We start from the raw sequence: 17,187 nt of genomic DNA on the forward strand, positions 1-17,187 counted from the left end.
AGAACAAGAAAATCCATTTACTAGTGCAGGCAATAGCAATGCTAAGAACATCTTCACCAAAATCAGTGCTCTGTCATACTATACAAGTACAGATGGATCCATCATCCTAAGTCTAGCACAGAACAAGGGAGAGGATGAATCATCTTCATTAATGGATGCAGAACAGGATAACAAAGTCATTACAAAGTGACTTCTTGTATCAGAAGCTTCAAACTGTAAACTGGAGTGTATCTCTCCAGCTCACGACCTGAAGCACCAAGGCAAAGCAATCTTCCTCCCTGGTAAGGTACACAGGGATACATAAACACAGAAAGAATCTCATGTTGCAGTGCAAACAACATGCTCCCCTGAAAATGAAAGGCTCTCAGTTTTCTTAGTGCAACCACTGGATGACAACAGATAATTTCTTATTAAGTCACTGGAACACCACATCACTGAGCTGTGCTGAGAGAGGAGCTGTTGCCAAGATGAAGTGACAGGAATGACAGGTGAAACATTTGATTTCATATTCTTGGCTCTTCTGCTGACTCTTTATGCAGCTGGAGCAAAATCAAAAGGCACACACTTGTCATGCTCTTTACTCAGTATGGACCCAGCCTGTCCAAGACAAGGAGCACAACTAATTCATACAGTGCTTTATGTACCAAGTCCATGGTTTTCCTTGAAGCCACTATGGTAACAAGCAGGAAAAGTGCAGTCAGATGAAAGCTGAAGAGTCAGAGGATGCCCAGTGTGTCCATCACCAAATCAGCCAAGAGCCTCAGAAGGAGTTCTGGCAGCTGTGCACGTCAGTCTGGACAGAGAGGGAACGGCAGAATTGCAAGCTTACCTCTGGAAAAGTAAGTGATCTGTATCACTCCCACAAAGTTTGAGGGTGTGTAGAAGGATGCTTTCTCCCAGATGACAAAGAACTGATAATCAAGTATATAAAAAACAGCTGTAAAATGGTAATAGCCCAGAAGGACAGAGTCTGTCAAACCTCATGGTGTAAACTGAGACAAAAAAAATCCCTTTATGATTTTGCAACTGATCAGAGAAGACAAGACTCCCACCTAAAAGCAGGTCCTTTTTGTGAGTACTTTTATCAACAGCAGGAGATGGTGTCACAGTGCAGCTCTCAGACAACACCCATGGATCTGCAGATCACAAGGCTTGTCTTAAGCTGAAATATGATTTAGCAAAACAAAGACAGTAACAGAGATTAAAATTTTAATTTAAAACTTTGCCAACAAAAATTGATTACAAAAAGGGAAATTATCTGTACAAAATAAGAAAGGAGGTACTCATTTTAACAAGAGACTGCCATTATTAATGTGTGTGGGAGGACAAACAGCAGTTCAGGTCAAGTGACAAACTGAGAAACAAACAAACTGAGCTTGTAATATGGAATTCTGAAGTGAACTTTCCATAAACAAAAGAAATTGACCTGAATCAGCTCAGAAACTAATCAAGGTTTATAAGAAGTCTATTTTCCTTGCAAACCTTTTCCTCTTAATTTAGAGAAGGAGGACATACTAGAAAGCAAGACCCCAGCAGTGCAGTGGGCCAGGACAATGCCTTTTGCTGAGCTTTCTCTCACTGAAGCCTTCCTTTGGGCCCTCTGTACAGAGATATTCTGCAGTTTGAGTGTGCCAGGGGTTTAACTGAGTCACTATTGCATCTTCACTTAAAAGTTGGGTCCTGACTCAAAATGAAGACAAAAGCTTTGGGGACTGTGAAATTCCTATGACTAAAAAGACTCCTCTCAAAATGATGATTCTCAGACTAGTCCAGTCCACATCAAATAACAGCTGTTGGTCAAGGATAAATCTGTATTTACAACATTGCACCCCTCTTTTCTATCTACCATTTTACACAAAGAAAGAGACCAGAGCATCTTTAAAACTCATCACCAAACAGACAAAAATGGCAGGTGATTTCTAAACTCCAAGTTCCTGTAAAACTTAAGCACACAGTATAATCCTTACCAGGTTTCTACAATTCTCCACGAGCCAAATCAACTTAACTGAGTTGCAGTGAAGACATGGAACATGCATTTATTTTTAATTTCCAGTCTAACTGCTTATTTTCCACTCACCTTTGCATCACTTAGTATTTACAAGTTTTTACACCTTCAGAACCCAAGTTTAGTGAAGAAACAAAGTAGTAAAAAATATGTATCAGCCCAGATTCATTTCACCTACTTAGAATTACCTGAGATACCCAAGTTGGGGCAGAACAGCTTTCTGTGCCCCACTTACCCAGTAAAAAAATAGACAAATGCTAAAGGACAATTCATCAGACTTGAAATTTCATCCTAGTGACAATGCTTTTCCTCCTCTGACTACAGAACAAAAAGTGAGCAACTACATTCTGACTTAGTCTTGGTTAAGGTTAGAGTAACTGTGTTCCTAGCTAAGTGTTGGATTTATTTATGTAAACCTAAGCCTTACTTGCTCACTAGCAGCTCCCAGCTACAGAGTCAGGGACAGCTGTCTTGTAAGAATGCTGTGAGACATGCACGAGTCCTCCTTACAGCTGGGAAAACTGAGATAAGTAAGAAGTTTGCTCAAGAGCATGCAGTGAGTCAGTAACAAGCTGGCATTACAGCTTCCTGGATCTTAGCCACATGCTCTGCCCATGGGAACCCAGTGCAAGGAAAACTACTGTACAGAATCATTCCCTTTTCCATGTCAAACGTTTTTAACAAAAATAGTACAGATGCTAATAAACAGTGTATGCAATTTCTTATTTGACAGAGTCCTGCAGTAACCTGTTATATTGTATCTTCACCCTGCAAATGATTATTTCCAGCTTTTATTCTTAGACATCTTAAAGCTTTTAAGATAAAGCTGAAGATTCAGTTAAACAATGCTGCAGTCGGTGCCCTTAACCACAACAATGTTACATTTTCTAGTTTAAGCAGTATTTATGCTACCCAATTTGGCAATCAGAAACCTTGAAGCCAAGAATTCACAGATTTGGGGGGGTTGAAAAAACATACCAGACTTCAGTTTGACCAGAACAAGCTTTGTAACATGCCACGAAGAGTTCAGAGATTTCAATTCTGTGAGTATCTGTTATTGCCATTTCAAACAAAAGCTCTCTAACCCTTAGCCTTGCCCAGCCCATGATGTAGCAGGTAGGACAAATGCTGCATGGCAAGAAACAGCTCTGCTCAGAACACAGCTTAATAACAGAAATGAAACATTTGCAATTTGCTTTATGAATGCATCAGAGAGATATCATTTAAATAATGTCTCCAAAGACCCTGGGACTTAAGCACAGCTATGGAAAAAGTCAGCTTCCTAAACTTGGGGGCTTGTTTGAGACATCTGCCTCACACTAGATTCTTACTTTACTGTGGTCAACAAAGCTTTTAACATACCAGGCAAGATAGAATACCACTGGCTTGTTCCATCACATCATGGTACGGGACAGCCAATGGATCCTGTTGTGACAGACAATACTGTATAAAGAAGGCTTATTTTTAATGGCAGAATCACACTGGACACTACTGGCTAACCTGGAGCAAGATCTACATGTTTTCCTTCTGGACTTTTTAATTTGCTCTTGAACCAGAAACATTCTTTCTAATCAGTTGAATCCAAGAGTACTGCAGAGAGCTCAGTTCTTAAGCACGCTCTGCAGCAGGAGCGGTCGGTTCCACGTCCAATTGACACCGAAGAGTTGCTGATTTCCAAGGGCAGGAGCTCCTCACTGGTCCCCTAGCCGGAAACCTTGGCCCCAGTTGTGTCTTCCACCACCCTGCTGATCCTCTGCAGCCCTTCTCATGCTGGCAGGAGGGACACCAAAGCCCGACACTCCTCCCCTCCTGTTTGGCAGCCAGCGGTAACTAGGACAGAGCAGAGCAGGAGGAGTTAGACAAACAGCAGGACCTTGCAGGGAAATGCCAAGGCTGTGCTTTTCTACTTTTCCATGCACTTCCTCTTAGCTGACACACTTTGTAATAAAACTGGCTTTTCCCAGTAGAGTTTCAAAGAATTCTTTCCAAATGTAAACCCTCAGCACACTGACAAATGGAAATACTGGGAAACTTCCATCTCTGAAATGTGCATGGTAACAGGAGAACTGCACAGAACCAACAATACTGAGGGCACTTTCAGAGCTGTTACCACCTTTAAAGACATTTTTAAAAACAACCTTGTCTTCTAATCTTTATGGAAAATTAGGTTTACCAGATGGGCTTGCAAGCACAGAATCAGAACATAAAGCTCCCCTATTCATTGAAACTTGTACAGAAAGTATAACTGTAATTCAACACTTTATGCTACAAAAAGGGTTAACTGAGTTGCTACCTAAAGTTTGATAGAGGAGTATTTGCAGCCCAAAACTATGTGGACAAGGACAACTGAACTATAAACTTTGGCTTCTGATCATAATATTTCACTGCCAGAAAAATGAACATACCTCAAGAAAAAGCACCTCAAAAACCAAGACTTGCAGTCCCAGTGAGGGTGACTGATACAGACTGCAAAGGAGAATCATTTATAGCCCTGCACAAGTCTACAACTGATTATTATTGTCAAACATTGCTGAACTGGTAGCTACTATAACAATACATGGGGATACAGAAACAGATCATTTACAGGATAAAATTTCTTTTATATACCATCTGATAATTGTTAGGGAGTTCTCTTTACTGCAGCTCAATTCAACAGCAGAGCTATGACATTTATTCTCACTCTTAAGAGTGGGTAAAGGCATAAGACAACCCAAGGGGCAACAAAGAACTCTCATATGGGCCATTTACAAGAAACTCAATATTTTTTGTGACTCACCAGCTCAGTCAGTATGAGAGTCTGTAGAAGGTTGACTTGGCAAAGTATTTTACATTTTACGATCCCACCATAAACATGTCTGATGAACTATACAAAAAATTGGACTAAACAAATAGTGATGTAAAGAATGAAGTCAGCTTACAGGAACTGAGGTGTGGACAGAAAATTCCTTCCTCCCAAATCCATTGGATATTTAAACATTAAGAAGAAATACAGGTGTCCAACCAGATTTCCTATCAGCTCATTGATGACTCTGTAAAGAAAAAGAAAGAATGGTTTCACATGCTGTCTTCTATGAAAATAAATGAGTGACAATCTTCTGTTCACCTGCCACCAGGCCTTGCCAGGGTTGTGACACACAGAAAATTTCCCCTCCCTCAGCATTTTGCAGCCACTTCTTTAGAAGGGACAACCTCCTGTGCTAACACATCAATAGTCTGTTCCACCCTCCCTTCCCAGCCTTCTCTACATTCTGTATTGAAAACACAATTAAATACTTGTTTACATTGGGGAATTGGACCGTATAGCGATTAGTGCCCAAAATAATCATCTGCAGAGCCAGAGAAGTTACTGCTGCTTTCACTGGACAGCCTGTCTCCTGCTGTACTGTACTGTTTTGTTCCCAGTTTTGTGAAAGCACTGCTGACTGGAGGCCCTTGAGTATCTTCTGTCATGCATAAAAACAGCAGGTAGCTAAGAGCAGGCAGTTTTCACAAGTGACAGATGAGTCAGTAGGAGGCACAGCCAGAAAAGGGAATTTGGTTTTGCTGTATTATCTCCTCCTTTTATAACTCAACCACAAACTTGTTGTTGTCACTAATTATGCTACAGCGGCACCAAGAGGCCCCAGTCAATGCAGAGTCCCAGTGAGGGGGCCCACACTGTGCACAGAGGGGATTTCTGCATCAAGGGGTTTAGTCAAAAAAACCCAAAAAAACAAGAGAGCAAAAAATTCAACAAGTGCTAATATGGCACATTGTGGGCTCATTGCCTTTTTCCCTTGTTTAACAAACTGAAAAAAATAAGATCAGGTTGGACAAGTCTGTGAGGGAAAGAAGTAACAGCACTATCAGATTCAAGCTAAACTTGTTTCTAAAACCAGTAATAAAGGCTGGTTCCAGGGGATGACATCTTATTTTAGAGTGTGTTACCTTCTTAGTATGGAGAAGGCCCAATGCATGGAGTTAACAGAAAATACACCAAACTCTCATTGCTCTCCCCTCACCTCCATTCTATTCTCTAGTTCTCACATGCACATCTCCTCTGCTTTTATCTTAAATGACCACCATGTGACACTGAGCATTATCAGTCAGATTACACAGCTTTAACCTTCTTATTTTAATATCACTCCTAAATTCAGCAGCAAGTTAAATAGCTGTAAAAGCTTTTACAACTTCAAATTGCCATAGAAGTAAATACATACGATCCACCAATGATGTAGTTGAATCCCAGAATAACCCATGGAAGGTAACAGGCCTGGAAAAGAATGCAGTGGAGAGATTAAGTACAAGTTAAGGATGTAAACCTGCTCTCAACTTCCCACTGCACTAATAAGCATGATCATAATCTCAATGCTTTAGGCATTACACTGGTCCTGATCTATTAACTTAAGCAGATTCAACCTAAAAAGGTCAGTCCAAACTGAGCAACCACTAACATTTTTAGACAAAATGTGCTCATTCAAATATTATAAGCAAACGTGCCTTTTGAACTCTATGTTCCACAGCAAGTTTGCCTCTGGAACAAATCCTAAAGTTTTTGATTTTGCAAAGGTCTAGAAATTATCAAAAGATCCTTCTCTACAAGATCTGACAGAAACAGCCAAGGTCACACAGAAAAAAAAAAAAAAAAATTTAAAATACCAACATTCTGTCACTACATTCAGCTTTTATCCAGGCTAAATGTTTTCTTTTTTTTCGGAACAATGAATTGTCAGGACATCTTTTCAGCAGAGACACACTGAGTGATACCACATGGAAGACTATGAACTTTGTCTTTGCTGCATCTGGAGAAGTATTCTCTGTGACAGTACAAGATACTTTTTGTAAGAGAAAATATTTCTATTTTGCCCCTCACCCAGAAATCTTTCCAATTCACTGTTTGACATACCTTAAATCTTGTTCCAAACCAAAATGACACAATCATGTCTCTGTTCAGCTGGGCCCACACATAAAGTACTGACATGATGAGTGGAATCATCAGCAACTGCAATGTTTAAAAAAGACAAAGTTACCATTATTTTCACAGAAGCACACGAAAATTGGGCAGGAGGAGCTGTGTTACAAAAGTGGTTTGTAAGCATGGTACCTCAGATTGCCCCAGAATCTTATCCAATACATGCCCTGGATCTGTTCAAAAACTATTGAGAAAGTGAAGGGGGAGAACCTACTTGCTCACTGTCCTTTGCAGGACCATGCCAAAGCAAAGGGCTCCAACCTGTGGCAAGGGAAGGAGGAGCTGCAGAGAGCTCTGCTCTACCCCCACCTCCAGCAGGGAGCCCTGTGCCACAATCCCTTCAGGGCACCAACCCAAACACCCCCAAATGTGCCAGATGCAGTTTTACCCACCCAGCTGCCACCTCTGTCCCCATCCTCCTGACAGCCCCACAGGGAAGGAAGGTGCTCCCCTCAATCCCCACTGCAGGGCATCACCTGCCTTGGGAGAGCTGGGAGTGACCTGTGCTCCACACCAGGAGCTGAGGGGTTGTTTCAAACACTTCTCTACATTGACTCTGCATTAGCTCATTGACTGTTTCTAGTGCAAAAACACAAAGCACTGCTTTAGCCATCTGTGATTTCTGAGCTGAGGGCAGGCTGCACCAGCAACATTCCCAGGAACTGGCTGAATGCTGTACCCAGCTCCTGGGTTTGGAAAAGAGGTTAAAACTCATCCCTTCAGGGGTGCTGCTATTATACATCAATCCAGCCTTTCACAAGCCCCATGGTGCACTCTGACTCCCCACACAAGAGTCTTATTTAAAGCTTTTATTAAATCCCTTTTTATTTTACTTAAAGCAATATCTAATATCTGAACACATTCGATTTAGGAATAGAGGCCTAGCTATCCTACTCTGTGTTTTGAACTTCGAAACAAGTAAAAATCCTCTTATTTTTAAGAAAAAACACACTTTTTTATCAAAAACCTGATTTTTCTTTAATCAATACATTGTATGCAGATAAAAAAATAAGCACCTCTTTAAAAATATACAAATCAACACAATCAGTATGAAATTTGTATAATGCGTGGGTAACTCCAGCCTGCTTTTCAAAAATTTGTGGTATCCTCCCCACAGAAAAGTGTAAGTATAAAGTTATGGACAGCCCTTGACACAATTCACTCCAGACCAGAGATGCATGATCACTGGTTTTGTCTACCAGGGAGCCACAGAAATGATCTGATAAATGCTAATAATAATTCTGTATGGAATACTACAGATACTGGCGCAGTCTTTGGGTGCTGGAGACAGATGAAGACAAGAACAGCAGAGGCAGACTGAAGACATGCAGTTATCTGACACTCTGTTGTGTCCAAAACACACTTCCCAATTTTCACCCTTAGTATTTGAGGAGATAAGAATTATTTCACTGAAACCAGTTCTGAAGATCACTATCTTAATCATTCCTGTGAGGATTTTGTAGTTCACAGTTCTGGTCTCAAACTGAAGCTGTATTTTTCACCAAAAAAATCTTCTGTTGGCAAGTAAAAGGCATAGTGAACTAAATTTGAGAAGATCAATAAACACAAGAATCATTTTTTAAATAGAAAAATAAGAGAGCAGATCCACATTCATTAAAATAAATAGTGCATAGGTGACATCTTGTGTCCATTTTAGTAGAAGTCTAAGCACTTCCTGACTGCACAAAGACACCATTTGTACTTCCTGGCTCCCTAACTAGGTTAGATCCAAGCTTGTGCCTTCAGCTGAGGCTAACCCAATCTGAAAAATTAACAATACACACACAGCAGTCCATTCTGATAGAATCTCAACAGCCTAGCTTAACTATGTTCTGCAGTTAAGTCAATAATGCTCTCTATAAAGTCATCAAGCAGTCATAAAGTTGTGTAAAATTATTATCTAAGAAACTGCACCACACTTACCTGCATGTCCATCACCAAGCCAGTTATCTGTCATTGCACCATGAAGGAAAATGCAGAAAAACCTGACAGACTACAACAATAAAAAGCTGCAGACACACAGAACACACATGCAAAGATTTTTAATATTCAGAATTAATACTACACTGTTTTAGGTTAAAATTTCCAATGATCTAGAGATGTACAAACTTGGTTTCCATAACTGCTTTTTGGCAGCCTTTCAGGTGCCCACCTCAAGTCATTACCCCAGGGGCTGATGGGTGCACTGGCTTTTCCTCCCTGATCAAACTGGCCAGCTACAGACTCCATCAGTCCTTGCATAAAGGCACATTAAATTTAACAACTGGATCCCTTCATTAGTTTAACACTGACATTTTGGTTTTCTAACTAAAGAAATACCAGATCATTAAAAAACACCAATATATTGCCAATGAGTCATAGAAAAGAAGCAACTTCTTAAACAGCATCAGTGCAGGCTTTTAATACTCTTCTCCCACCTTGGAGCTCAAAGAAACTGCTGTAGTAACTTTTGAGTAGAAATAATCACTGAATGATTTTAATATGATCAGGATGCTTTTAACAGATCATAAATACATATAAAATGACACCCAGCATTTTCCCAGATCATGCATCCAGGCTGATGCTTACATCACACAGGGAGCAAACAACTAGAAGCTTTTAAATGACCAGTTTGAAAGTCAGGTCACAATTACATTAATTAAATGCTCACAGCCAAGAGGCTGCAATCATAAAGGCAACCTTCATCTTCCTAACAATGTAACTAAATGCTCCTTGTTACAGCTGTGGCTCCACAGGACTGGCAGGACCAGCAATTCCCTCCACATAGTGGAATGCAACTAGAGATAATGCATTGATAAAGCATTTCTGCACACAGCTCCCCTGGAATCTGGTTCACACTGATGTCACCCCACCCTTTTTTCCACCTGCTGTGCCACTGCAAATTGCTACAAGGAGGCAGCAGGAGCAGAGACAGAAAGGGAGCATCCCCAAGGATGGAGGTTCCACACCCTCTCCTCCCAATCTGCCAGTGCTTCACTGCCCTTACAGTGTGTCCTTCTCATATTTAAATGGAATTTCCTTGCTTCATTTTGTGGAACTCAGTGCTCAGCTCCAGCCCCCTCAGCACAGAAAAGACATGGAGCTGTTGGAGTGGGACCAGAGGAAGGCCACACAAGTTACTGGAGAAATGGAAGACCTCTCTTTTAGGGAAAGGCTGAAAGAGTTGAGGGACAAAAATGTTTAGTAGGGCCTTTTGCAATAGGACAAGTGGTAATGGTTTAAACTAAATGGTTCCTTGTACTTGGGAACCCAGAGCTGGGTGCAGCCCCCACACCTCTCTCAAAGGCTGAGCAGAGAGGAGCAATCCCTGCCTCAACCTGGGGCTGGTGGCCACTTTGGCCAAAATGGCACATTGTTGATTTGTGGTCAACTTTGTGTCCAGCAGGACACCCAGGGCCTTGTTTGGAAGATGCTTTGCTTTGTCAGTCCCTGGTACCTGAGGCTGCTCCTTGCCAAGAGCAGGACTCTGCACTACCCTTTGCTGAACTTCATTCCTGCTCAGCCCATTTATCCAGACTCTAAAGATCCCTCTGAATGGTGGCACAACCATTTGTTGTTTATCAACAACTCCTCCCACTTTTGTATTCGGGATCTAAAAGAAAATTCAGGTGCAACAGCTCAGCACACAGAAATGTTTCCCAGCATTCCCAAACCAACAAGCCCAGCTTCTTCAGGAAGCTGTCTCAGTGAAGATACCACAACACTGCTTTCACAGACTCAGATACTTGTACCCAGCAGGTAAAGGATCTCTCCATTTCAGGGAATGGCAGAGATCAGCCCCTTTTTGCTCATGGCAGCCTGAACACACTGAATTCAGTGCCAGCCCAGCCAAGAGAGCAGCAGGGACACTCACCCAGCACGGGCTCAGCTCAGTGGAGGCAGAGCTCAGGTCCCCACTGCACACTTGTGTGAGCACATCAAATGTTCTCCCTGCAAGCCATTCACTACCTCTGCAGGAAGGTTACACACTCACAAACTCTACAAACACCAAGGGGAACATTTGCTACTTTTTAAAACTGTTCCTTGATAAAACAGGTCCTGGTCTTTGAACATACTTCAGGTGGAAACAAGAGAACCAAAATATTTCTCAAAGTTTGGTGATGAGAAGGATACAACAATGCAGATCCAGTTAAACAGGAGCATGAACATGTAATCTGCTGGTCTTCCATCAAAAGCCCCTGAAAATAAAAATAATAATTTTGAATCATCAAAGGCACTACAATTTTGATTAAAAATTAGGACAACTTTTATTTTTCAGAGTATAAGAAAGCTCAGTTAATAACAGCTGCTTTGCATGTACTCTGTGGTCTATGAGTATTTTTTAAATTTTAAAAAGCCTTAAAATAGAACAACCTACAGGCTGAAAAATAAGACATTCAGCCTACTGCATTAGAGCACAAGCAGTGTCTATACTTAAAAAAGAACACACTGACTCTGGAGATAAGTAGTGTTAACTACATAAGACTTCAAAAATGGAGTTGGACCCCATTGTTCATATGAAACTGCGGGTTAGAAGCACAGAATTAGGAAATACACGTGCACAGCAAAAGCAGAAATACCAAGTTTAATGAGTGAGTCATGTGAAAACCAGCCCTCACTTAGGCAAATTGCATCCTCTTTGCATCATCTCATCAGACTCAAGAGATGCAATGGTTTTTATACTCCAGAAAAAATCAGCACACATGACAAGGAGGGTACACATGTGCAGCACACTCTGTTCCCTCTAAGCTGTGCTGCTTGTCTAATTCACCATTCCAAATTTGTGTCAATTTTTTCAGGACACTGTAAACAAAAATAATAGAGTAACATTCCCTGCAGGTCATATAAAGTGAAATGATCTTTAGATGCTCAGTTGAGTTTGAGACCTGACAGAGACAAGTACTAAAAAACAACCCTGTAGCAATTCCTTGCAAACATGAAAAGCTGAGGCTCTCACTCCCACTAACTGTGGCAAAAGGCTGACAGAGACCTCAGCATCTATGCAAGAATTCCAACAACTTTCATACAAACCCAGGCAGGAAAGGAAAGCCTGAGAATATTGCTGAGAAAGACCGAGACCATGGAGGGTGAAACAGTGACAGTGGGAATGACAGTGACACACACAGCACATCACAAACAACCTGAATTACATGCTCCTAATTAAACATCCAAATGCCTAGAAAGAATGCCACTGCTCAATGTGAGCACTGCTCAGCTTCATAGAAGTATTCTTAAAGGAAAAAAAGCTACTTTTAAGCATTAGAATAGCCTATGCAAAACATAATTACTAAAATACCAGTTTTATTGTTTAAGTTCATTAAGTTTATTGTTTAAGTTCAGTTATGCAAAATGCATGACAGGAAAAAAATGTACTTTGAAAAATATATCAGAAAGTTTTAATGTTGTAAAACTACAGAAACTGAAGGTTTCTTCCTTACTGTTGCCACACAACAAATAAAAACAAATAAAGAGAAGAAGCTGACTAAGGCTGTAGAAAGGCCAGCTCAGGAATCCTTCCAAAACTGGAAGAAATCAAAGCTGTTATTATTCTTCTTCTCAATTTTTTCCCTTCTCATTATCTATGGGAATGCTAATGAGAGTATTAGACAAACCACTGAAGTTGACTTTTCCATGAACATCTAAGGGAATTGGATTACAAACTGCCAGAGAGCTCAGCACAGGTTTGGGGTGAGCTCTACCCCACAGGTCCTTCCATGAGGACCAGGGTATAATGCAATCATCTGGAAGAGCTGCAGACCCTTAATTCACATAAATCTCATCATTCACACAGCTGGGGAGGGAACTCTGCATATTCTGCTTACTCTGTTGATATTTGCCATGCTCTCCTCCAACAAAGCAAAACAAAACCACACCAATCTCCCTTTCCTTTGAAAGTCACAGGTCAGGCTGTTTTGTGCTGTGCACAAAACCATACTGGTATTTCTGACAGCTAAATTTGAAGCTGGCAGGCAGCAGCAGTGTATGCTCAAAGCCCATGCACAATGCTGAAAATAGCAGTTTCACTTTCTCAGTTTCACAGACAAAAGGAGGCACAGACCAATGCAAACTTCCACCTGTAAATACTATCAGCAACTTATATATTTTCCAACTACAGAAGGATTCAGGCCTTTCTCAGAGAAAGGGCCAACCTAACCAAGGATTTCATTTATAGGCAGAAAAAATGACTGGAATATAAAAGAAATGCATTGGTTCAAACAACACAGATGACTTCCCAGTTTCAAAATCCAGATTTGTTGTACAGCAGAAATTTACTCCCTTTCATGAGATCTGTGCCACAGCACAAACAATCAGAGCATTCTGTGAGTATATCTACAAGCAGTGAGGTCTCTTAATTTGCATAATCAACCAGGAACTCCTACTACACCTACCTTTGCCCAGTCAGAACTGTGAGCACTCTCATGTGCTCATAAACCACTGCAGACAGGCTCAAAAGGAAGCAGGAACCATTCCTAGCTATTAAACCAGTATTTAACTTTCACTAAGAAAACAACCAAATACAATCTGGCACCACTCCTGCCCTTCCCTACCATTCTTCTTAAGACTACCAGGGATCTCCTCTCTCTTGGGACTTCCCAACATCACTTCCCAATGCATTCCCCTTTACACCATCATTTCTAGACTCCATTGGAATGACACTGAAATTCTTGTTCACAAAGGCTTTCAGGAGGAGTCTGGCTTTGCAAATATATTTATGTCAGTTGAACCAATTTTTGTCAAGTTTTAATAAACTGGGCAATGCAAAAGGAAACCAGTTTTGAAGCTACCTTGTACCAACAAGTCCTTTGTTTGAGAGAAATGATCTATTATCAGATCTCCTTTTTTTTCACTTAATTTTTCCCCTTAACTGAAAATCCTTCTAGTCTCTTAACTTTTCCACATATCTGTTAGGCAGAGGGGTAGGCTTCCTTTGAAGGAGGTATCTCTCAATTCAACACAGACAAAAGAATAACACAAATAAGCATCCCTATTAAAACAAGAAAAAACTGACATTATTTTCTCCCAATGGATAAGCCCCTTACTACATTATGCTCTATCATCCTTCTCTGATAAAAAACATCAGATACAAAAAAACAGAGGTAAACATCATCTTTTAATCTGTCTAACTTGCGTCCTTAAATCCAACAACTAAAAGCACCAGGCCCTCCTACTGAAACTAATCAAAAGTTCAGATCCTAAATGGCCAAAGAGAAGGAGGCAGCCACAGAAAATCAGTTTTCAGAGCAGTTTCATGCTGACCCACATAAGATGGCACAGAGATGAGCCATCTCTTATCAGCTCCAGGCAGGGTTCAGCAGGTGCATACAATTTAATGGCCAACATACCTGTTTCTAGTCGTGAGGAATATTGATACAAGAAATACAAATTCACCAAGTAGAGAAATCCCGTTCCAGGTCCCACTGGGAAGAAGAAAGTTGCCGTTATCGGCCGCCAGATCTGTGCAGATCAAAAGAGAAAGATCTGTTTATAAACTGCAGAATGAACTCATGTGCACAGGCTTTTTATTTACATTCATTACTTGATAATGAATGAAAACTTGCAACATCGAGAAGAAGATTAAAAATAGCCCAAGTATCGATTGTTCCTGCTTCAGCAGCTTTTCTAGTTGTGGTGTTTTCTTTCAATCTGGTAAGCAAACCAGAAACAAGACACAACTTTGCAAACTGCTTTCCATCACATCTCTGCAGCAGTGAGCCTTTAATGCAGTGCAGAAGAGATTCACTGGCAAGGATGCTACCCTGTTTAAAAACCAGCCATACAAAACCCGTTCTTCCCTGCTGAACAGAGGCCAAAGAATGCACAGCCTTTAGTGAACCATTCCAGCCAGCACGTGCTGCTCTGAGCACTGGGGATCTGCTCTGGGACTGTCTCCCAGCTAGGAATATTGGGCACAGCCAACTGCATGGCAGCACGTAGCAAGGATGGAAAATATCTGGTCATTCATGAAGGAGATCTTCAAGCAGCAACATTTCCAAACTGAGGATTAGGATCCTGAACATCACAGTTCAATAAGGAATAACAGGACTAAAGGAAAAATCAGTCATTTATGCTACTAAGTTTCATGAACAATACATGAATCAAGGTACAGAGAGAGTCATGGCTTTAAATTTCTTTTTCTTTCTTCAGTGAAGATACAATGAGATGATATAACAGAAATTTTAAAATTGAAATCTTTCCTCTTTGTTTTGAGCTCCTTCAATGAGTGCATTCCCCCAACACAAACTGTAACCTCACGGTGCAAGGAAAAGTATGTCCAGTTTGAGACCACTTTTGATATTGCTATTGTACCCAGAAACACTGCATGTCTGACACCTGAAGGCATCAGCTGTTAGTTTACATGGAGCATATCTAGGCACAGAAGTTGACAGTCCCAAACGGAAGTTTTTCCAAATTCCAAACCAGGTGCAAATGCACTCCATTACAGAATCACAGAATATGTCACATCAAAAGGGACCAGAGTGGGTGATCTGGGCACCTCCCTGCTCAAGCATTCTCAGTCATTCTAGAGCACGTGGCACAGGACTGCACTCAGACAGTTCTTGAATAACTCCAGCCAGGGAGATTGCACAGCCTCCCTGGTCAGTCTGTTCCAGTGCATGGACACCCAGGTCAGGTGGAGCTTCCCGTGCATCAGTTTCTGCCCTTTGCATTTGTCCATCTTCTGGCACCTCCCTTGTGCTACTTATAGAAACTGCTGAGGTCCCCTCTCAGTCCTCTCCCCTCTGAGGCTGAGCAGGCCCAGCTCCCTCAGCCATTCCTCATCAGAGCTGCTCCAGTTCCTTGATCCCCTCAAACCTCCCCGCGCTGTACCCTGCCCAGGAGCTCCATGTCTCTCCTGGAGCTCTGCCTCAAACCCTCCCGGGCCAGCTGCAGCCTGGGATGTTTGCACACCCTGTGAGGCCAGAGTTACAGCTACCAAAGCCACGGCCACACGGTGACACAGAGCTGGGCAAGTCACCTGTAGCCACAGCCACAGAGCTCCTTAGCACAACAACCAGCGCCCACCAGAACAACTCTCACAAAAACTGCAGGAAAACCACACCAGGATGAAGCACAACACGAACTACAGAGCTGCCAGGGGCAGCAGCCCTGCTCCTGTCACCCTGGCAGGGACGCGCAGCCCGTCACCGCGGTGGGGGCCTGCGGGCCGGGCCCGGATTTACGCGGTGCCGTGCCCGCAGGCCCTGTACAGGTTGAGCGGGAAGGCGGCTCCACTCCCGCCGGAGGGGCTCTGCTTCCCCCGGTCACCCCTGGGCGCTGTCTCGGTGCACGGCGCCTCCAGCGCGGCCGCGGAGCCGGGGGAGCGGCCGGCCCTGCGCGTAGCCCCAGCGAGGCCCCGCAGCGCTGCCGCGCACTACAACTCCCAGAAGGCCCCGCGCGCAGAGAGTCACAGTCAGCTACTGTGCGGGCGCCGCGGGGCACGCCGGGAGCGGTAGTGCGGTCCCTACCTGGAAGCGGTGGATGAAGGCGTCAGGCCAGAGGAAAAGGTTGACGGGGCTGACGAGGCCCAGCTTGCCCACGAGCGGAACCGCGATGGAGCCGGCGAACCAGTAGCGCGTGATCAGAGGGATGCTTCGGAACCAGTCCCCCAGGTCCGACATGATGCAGCCGTGCCTGGCCGCCGCCCAGGCCTCGCTGCGAACCGGCCGCTGAAGAAGAGACGAGACGAGGGCTCAGCCACTCCCGCCGCCCGGTCACGGAGGGGAACCCGAGCCAGACGTGGCGCCACCGAATTCGGCCGAGCCGCCGCGGCTGCTTCCGGCCCCGCCCCGGCGGCCGGGAGTCCCGCCCCGGGGGCGGAGCGGGGAGCAAGCCACCGCCTCTGGGCGACGGGGCGGTCGGGTCAGGTTGCGCTCCGTTCCTCGAGAGGGGCTTGTAATGCGGGCAACAGGACGGAACAGGCAGCAAGTCCTGTGCTTACGACAGGCTGCAAAAGCCACCTTCTGAGTCACCTATTGCACTGCGTTATAAACATACTTGCCTATAAAACGATGTTTTTACTTCATTGCCCGGCGCTGGCCGCGATCCGCTCTCCGTCCCCACCCAGGTCGCCGCGCGACGCCCATGAGCAAAACTACGACTCCCAGCAGCCCACGAGGACGCCGTTGAAGCGGTTCCATTCCCCGATATCTGGGGTGGGGGGGGGGGGGAAACGCTCGCCACCCTTCCGGCTCCTCCTCATTGGTGAAGCGGGAGCGGGCTGTACCACGCGAACGGCGCCCCCCCGGCTCGG

At 43.4% G+C, this 17,187-nt stretch overlaps 1 protein-coding gene across 1 annotated transcript; it reads right to left on the reverse strand.

Annotated features, from left to right (window-relative positions):
• Positions 1–562: 562 nt before the first annotated feature.
• On the reverse strand, positions 563–17,073 carry DERL1 (derlin 1). The gene is made up of 9 exons (XM_064706633.1): positions 16,936–17,073; positions 16,403–16,603; positions 14,279–14,390; positions 11,070–11,134; positions 8,880–8,906; positions 6,891–6,986; positions 6,205–6,257; positions 4,924–5,034; positions 563–3,835 (listed from the first exon to the last, which is right to left on the reverse strand). Exons 2-9 carry the CDS (start codon positions 16,553–16,555, stop codon positions 3,697–3,699), a joined length of 756 nt encoding a protein of 251 aa, XP_064562703.1. The 5' UTR covers positions 16,556–16,603; positions 16,936–17,073; the 3' UTR covers positions 563–3,696.
• Positions 17,074–17,187: the final 114 nt, after the last annotated feature.

Source organism: Zonotrichia leucophrys, chromosome 2 (assembly GCF_028769735.1).
Source record: "Zonotrichia leucophrys gambelii isolate GWCS_2022_RI chromosome 2, RI_Zleu_2.0, whole genome shotgun sequence".
Lineage (NCBI taxonomy): Eukaryota > Metazoa > Chordata > Aves > Passeriformes > Passerellidae > Zonotrichia > Zonotrichia leucophrys.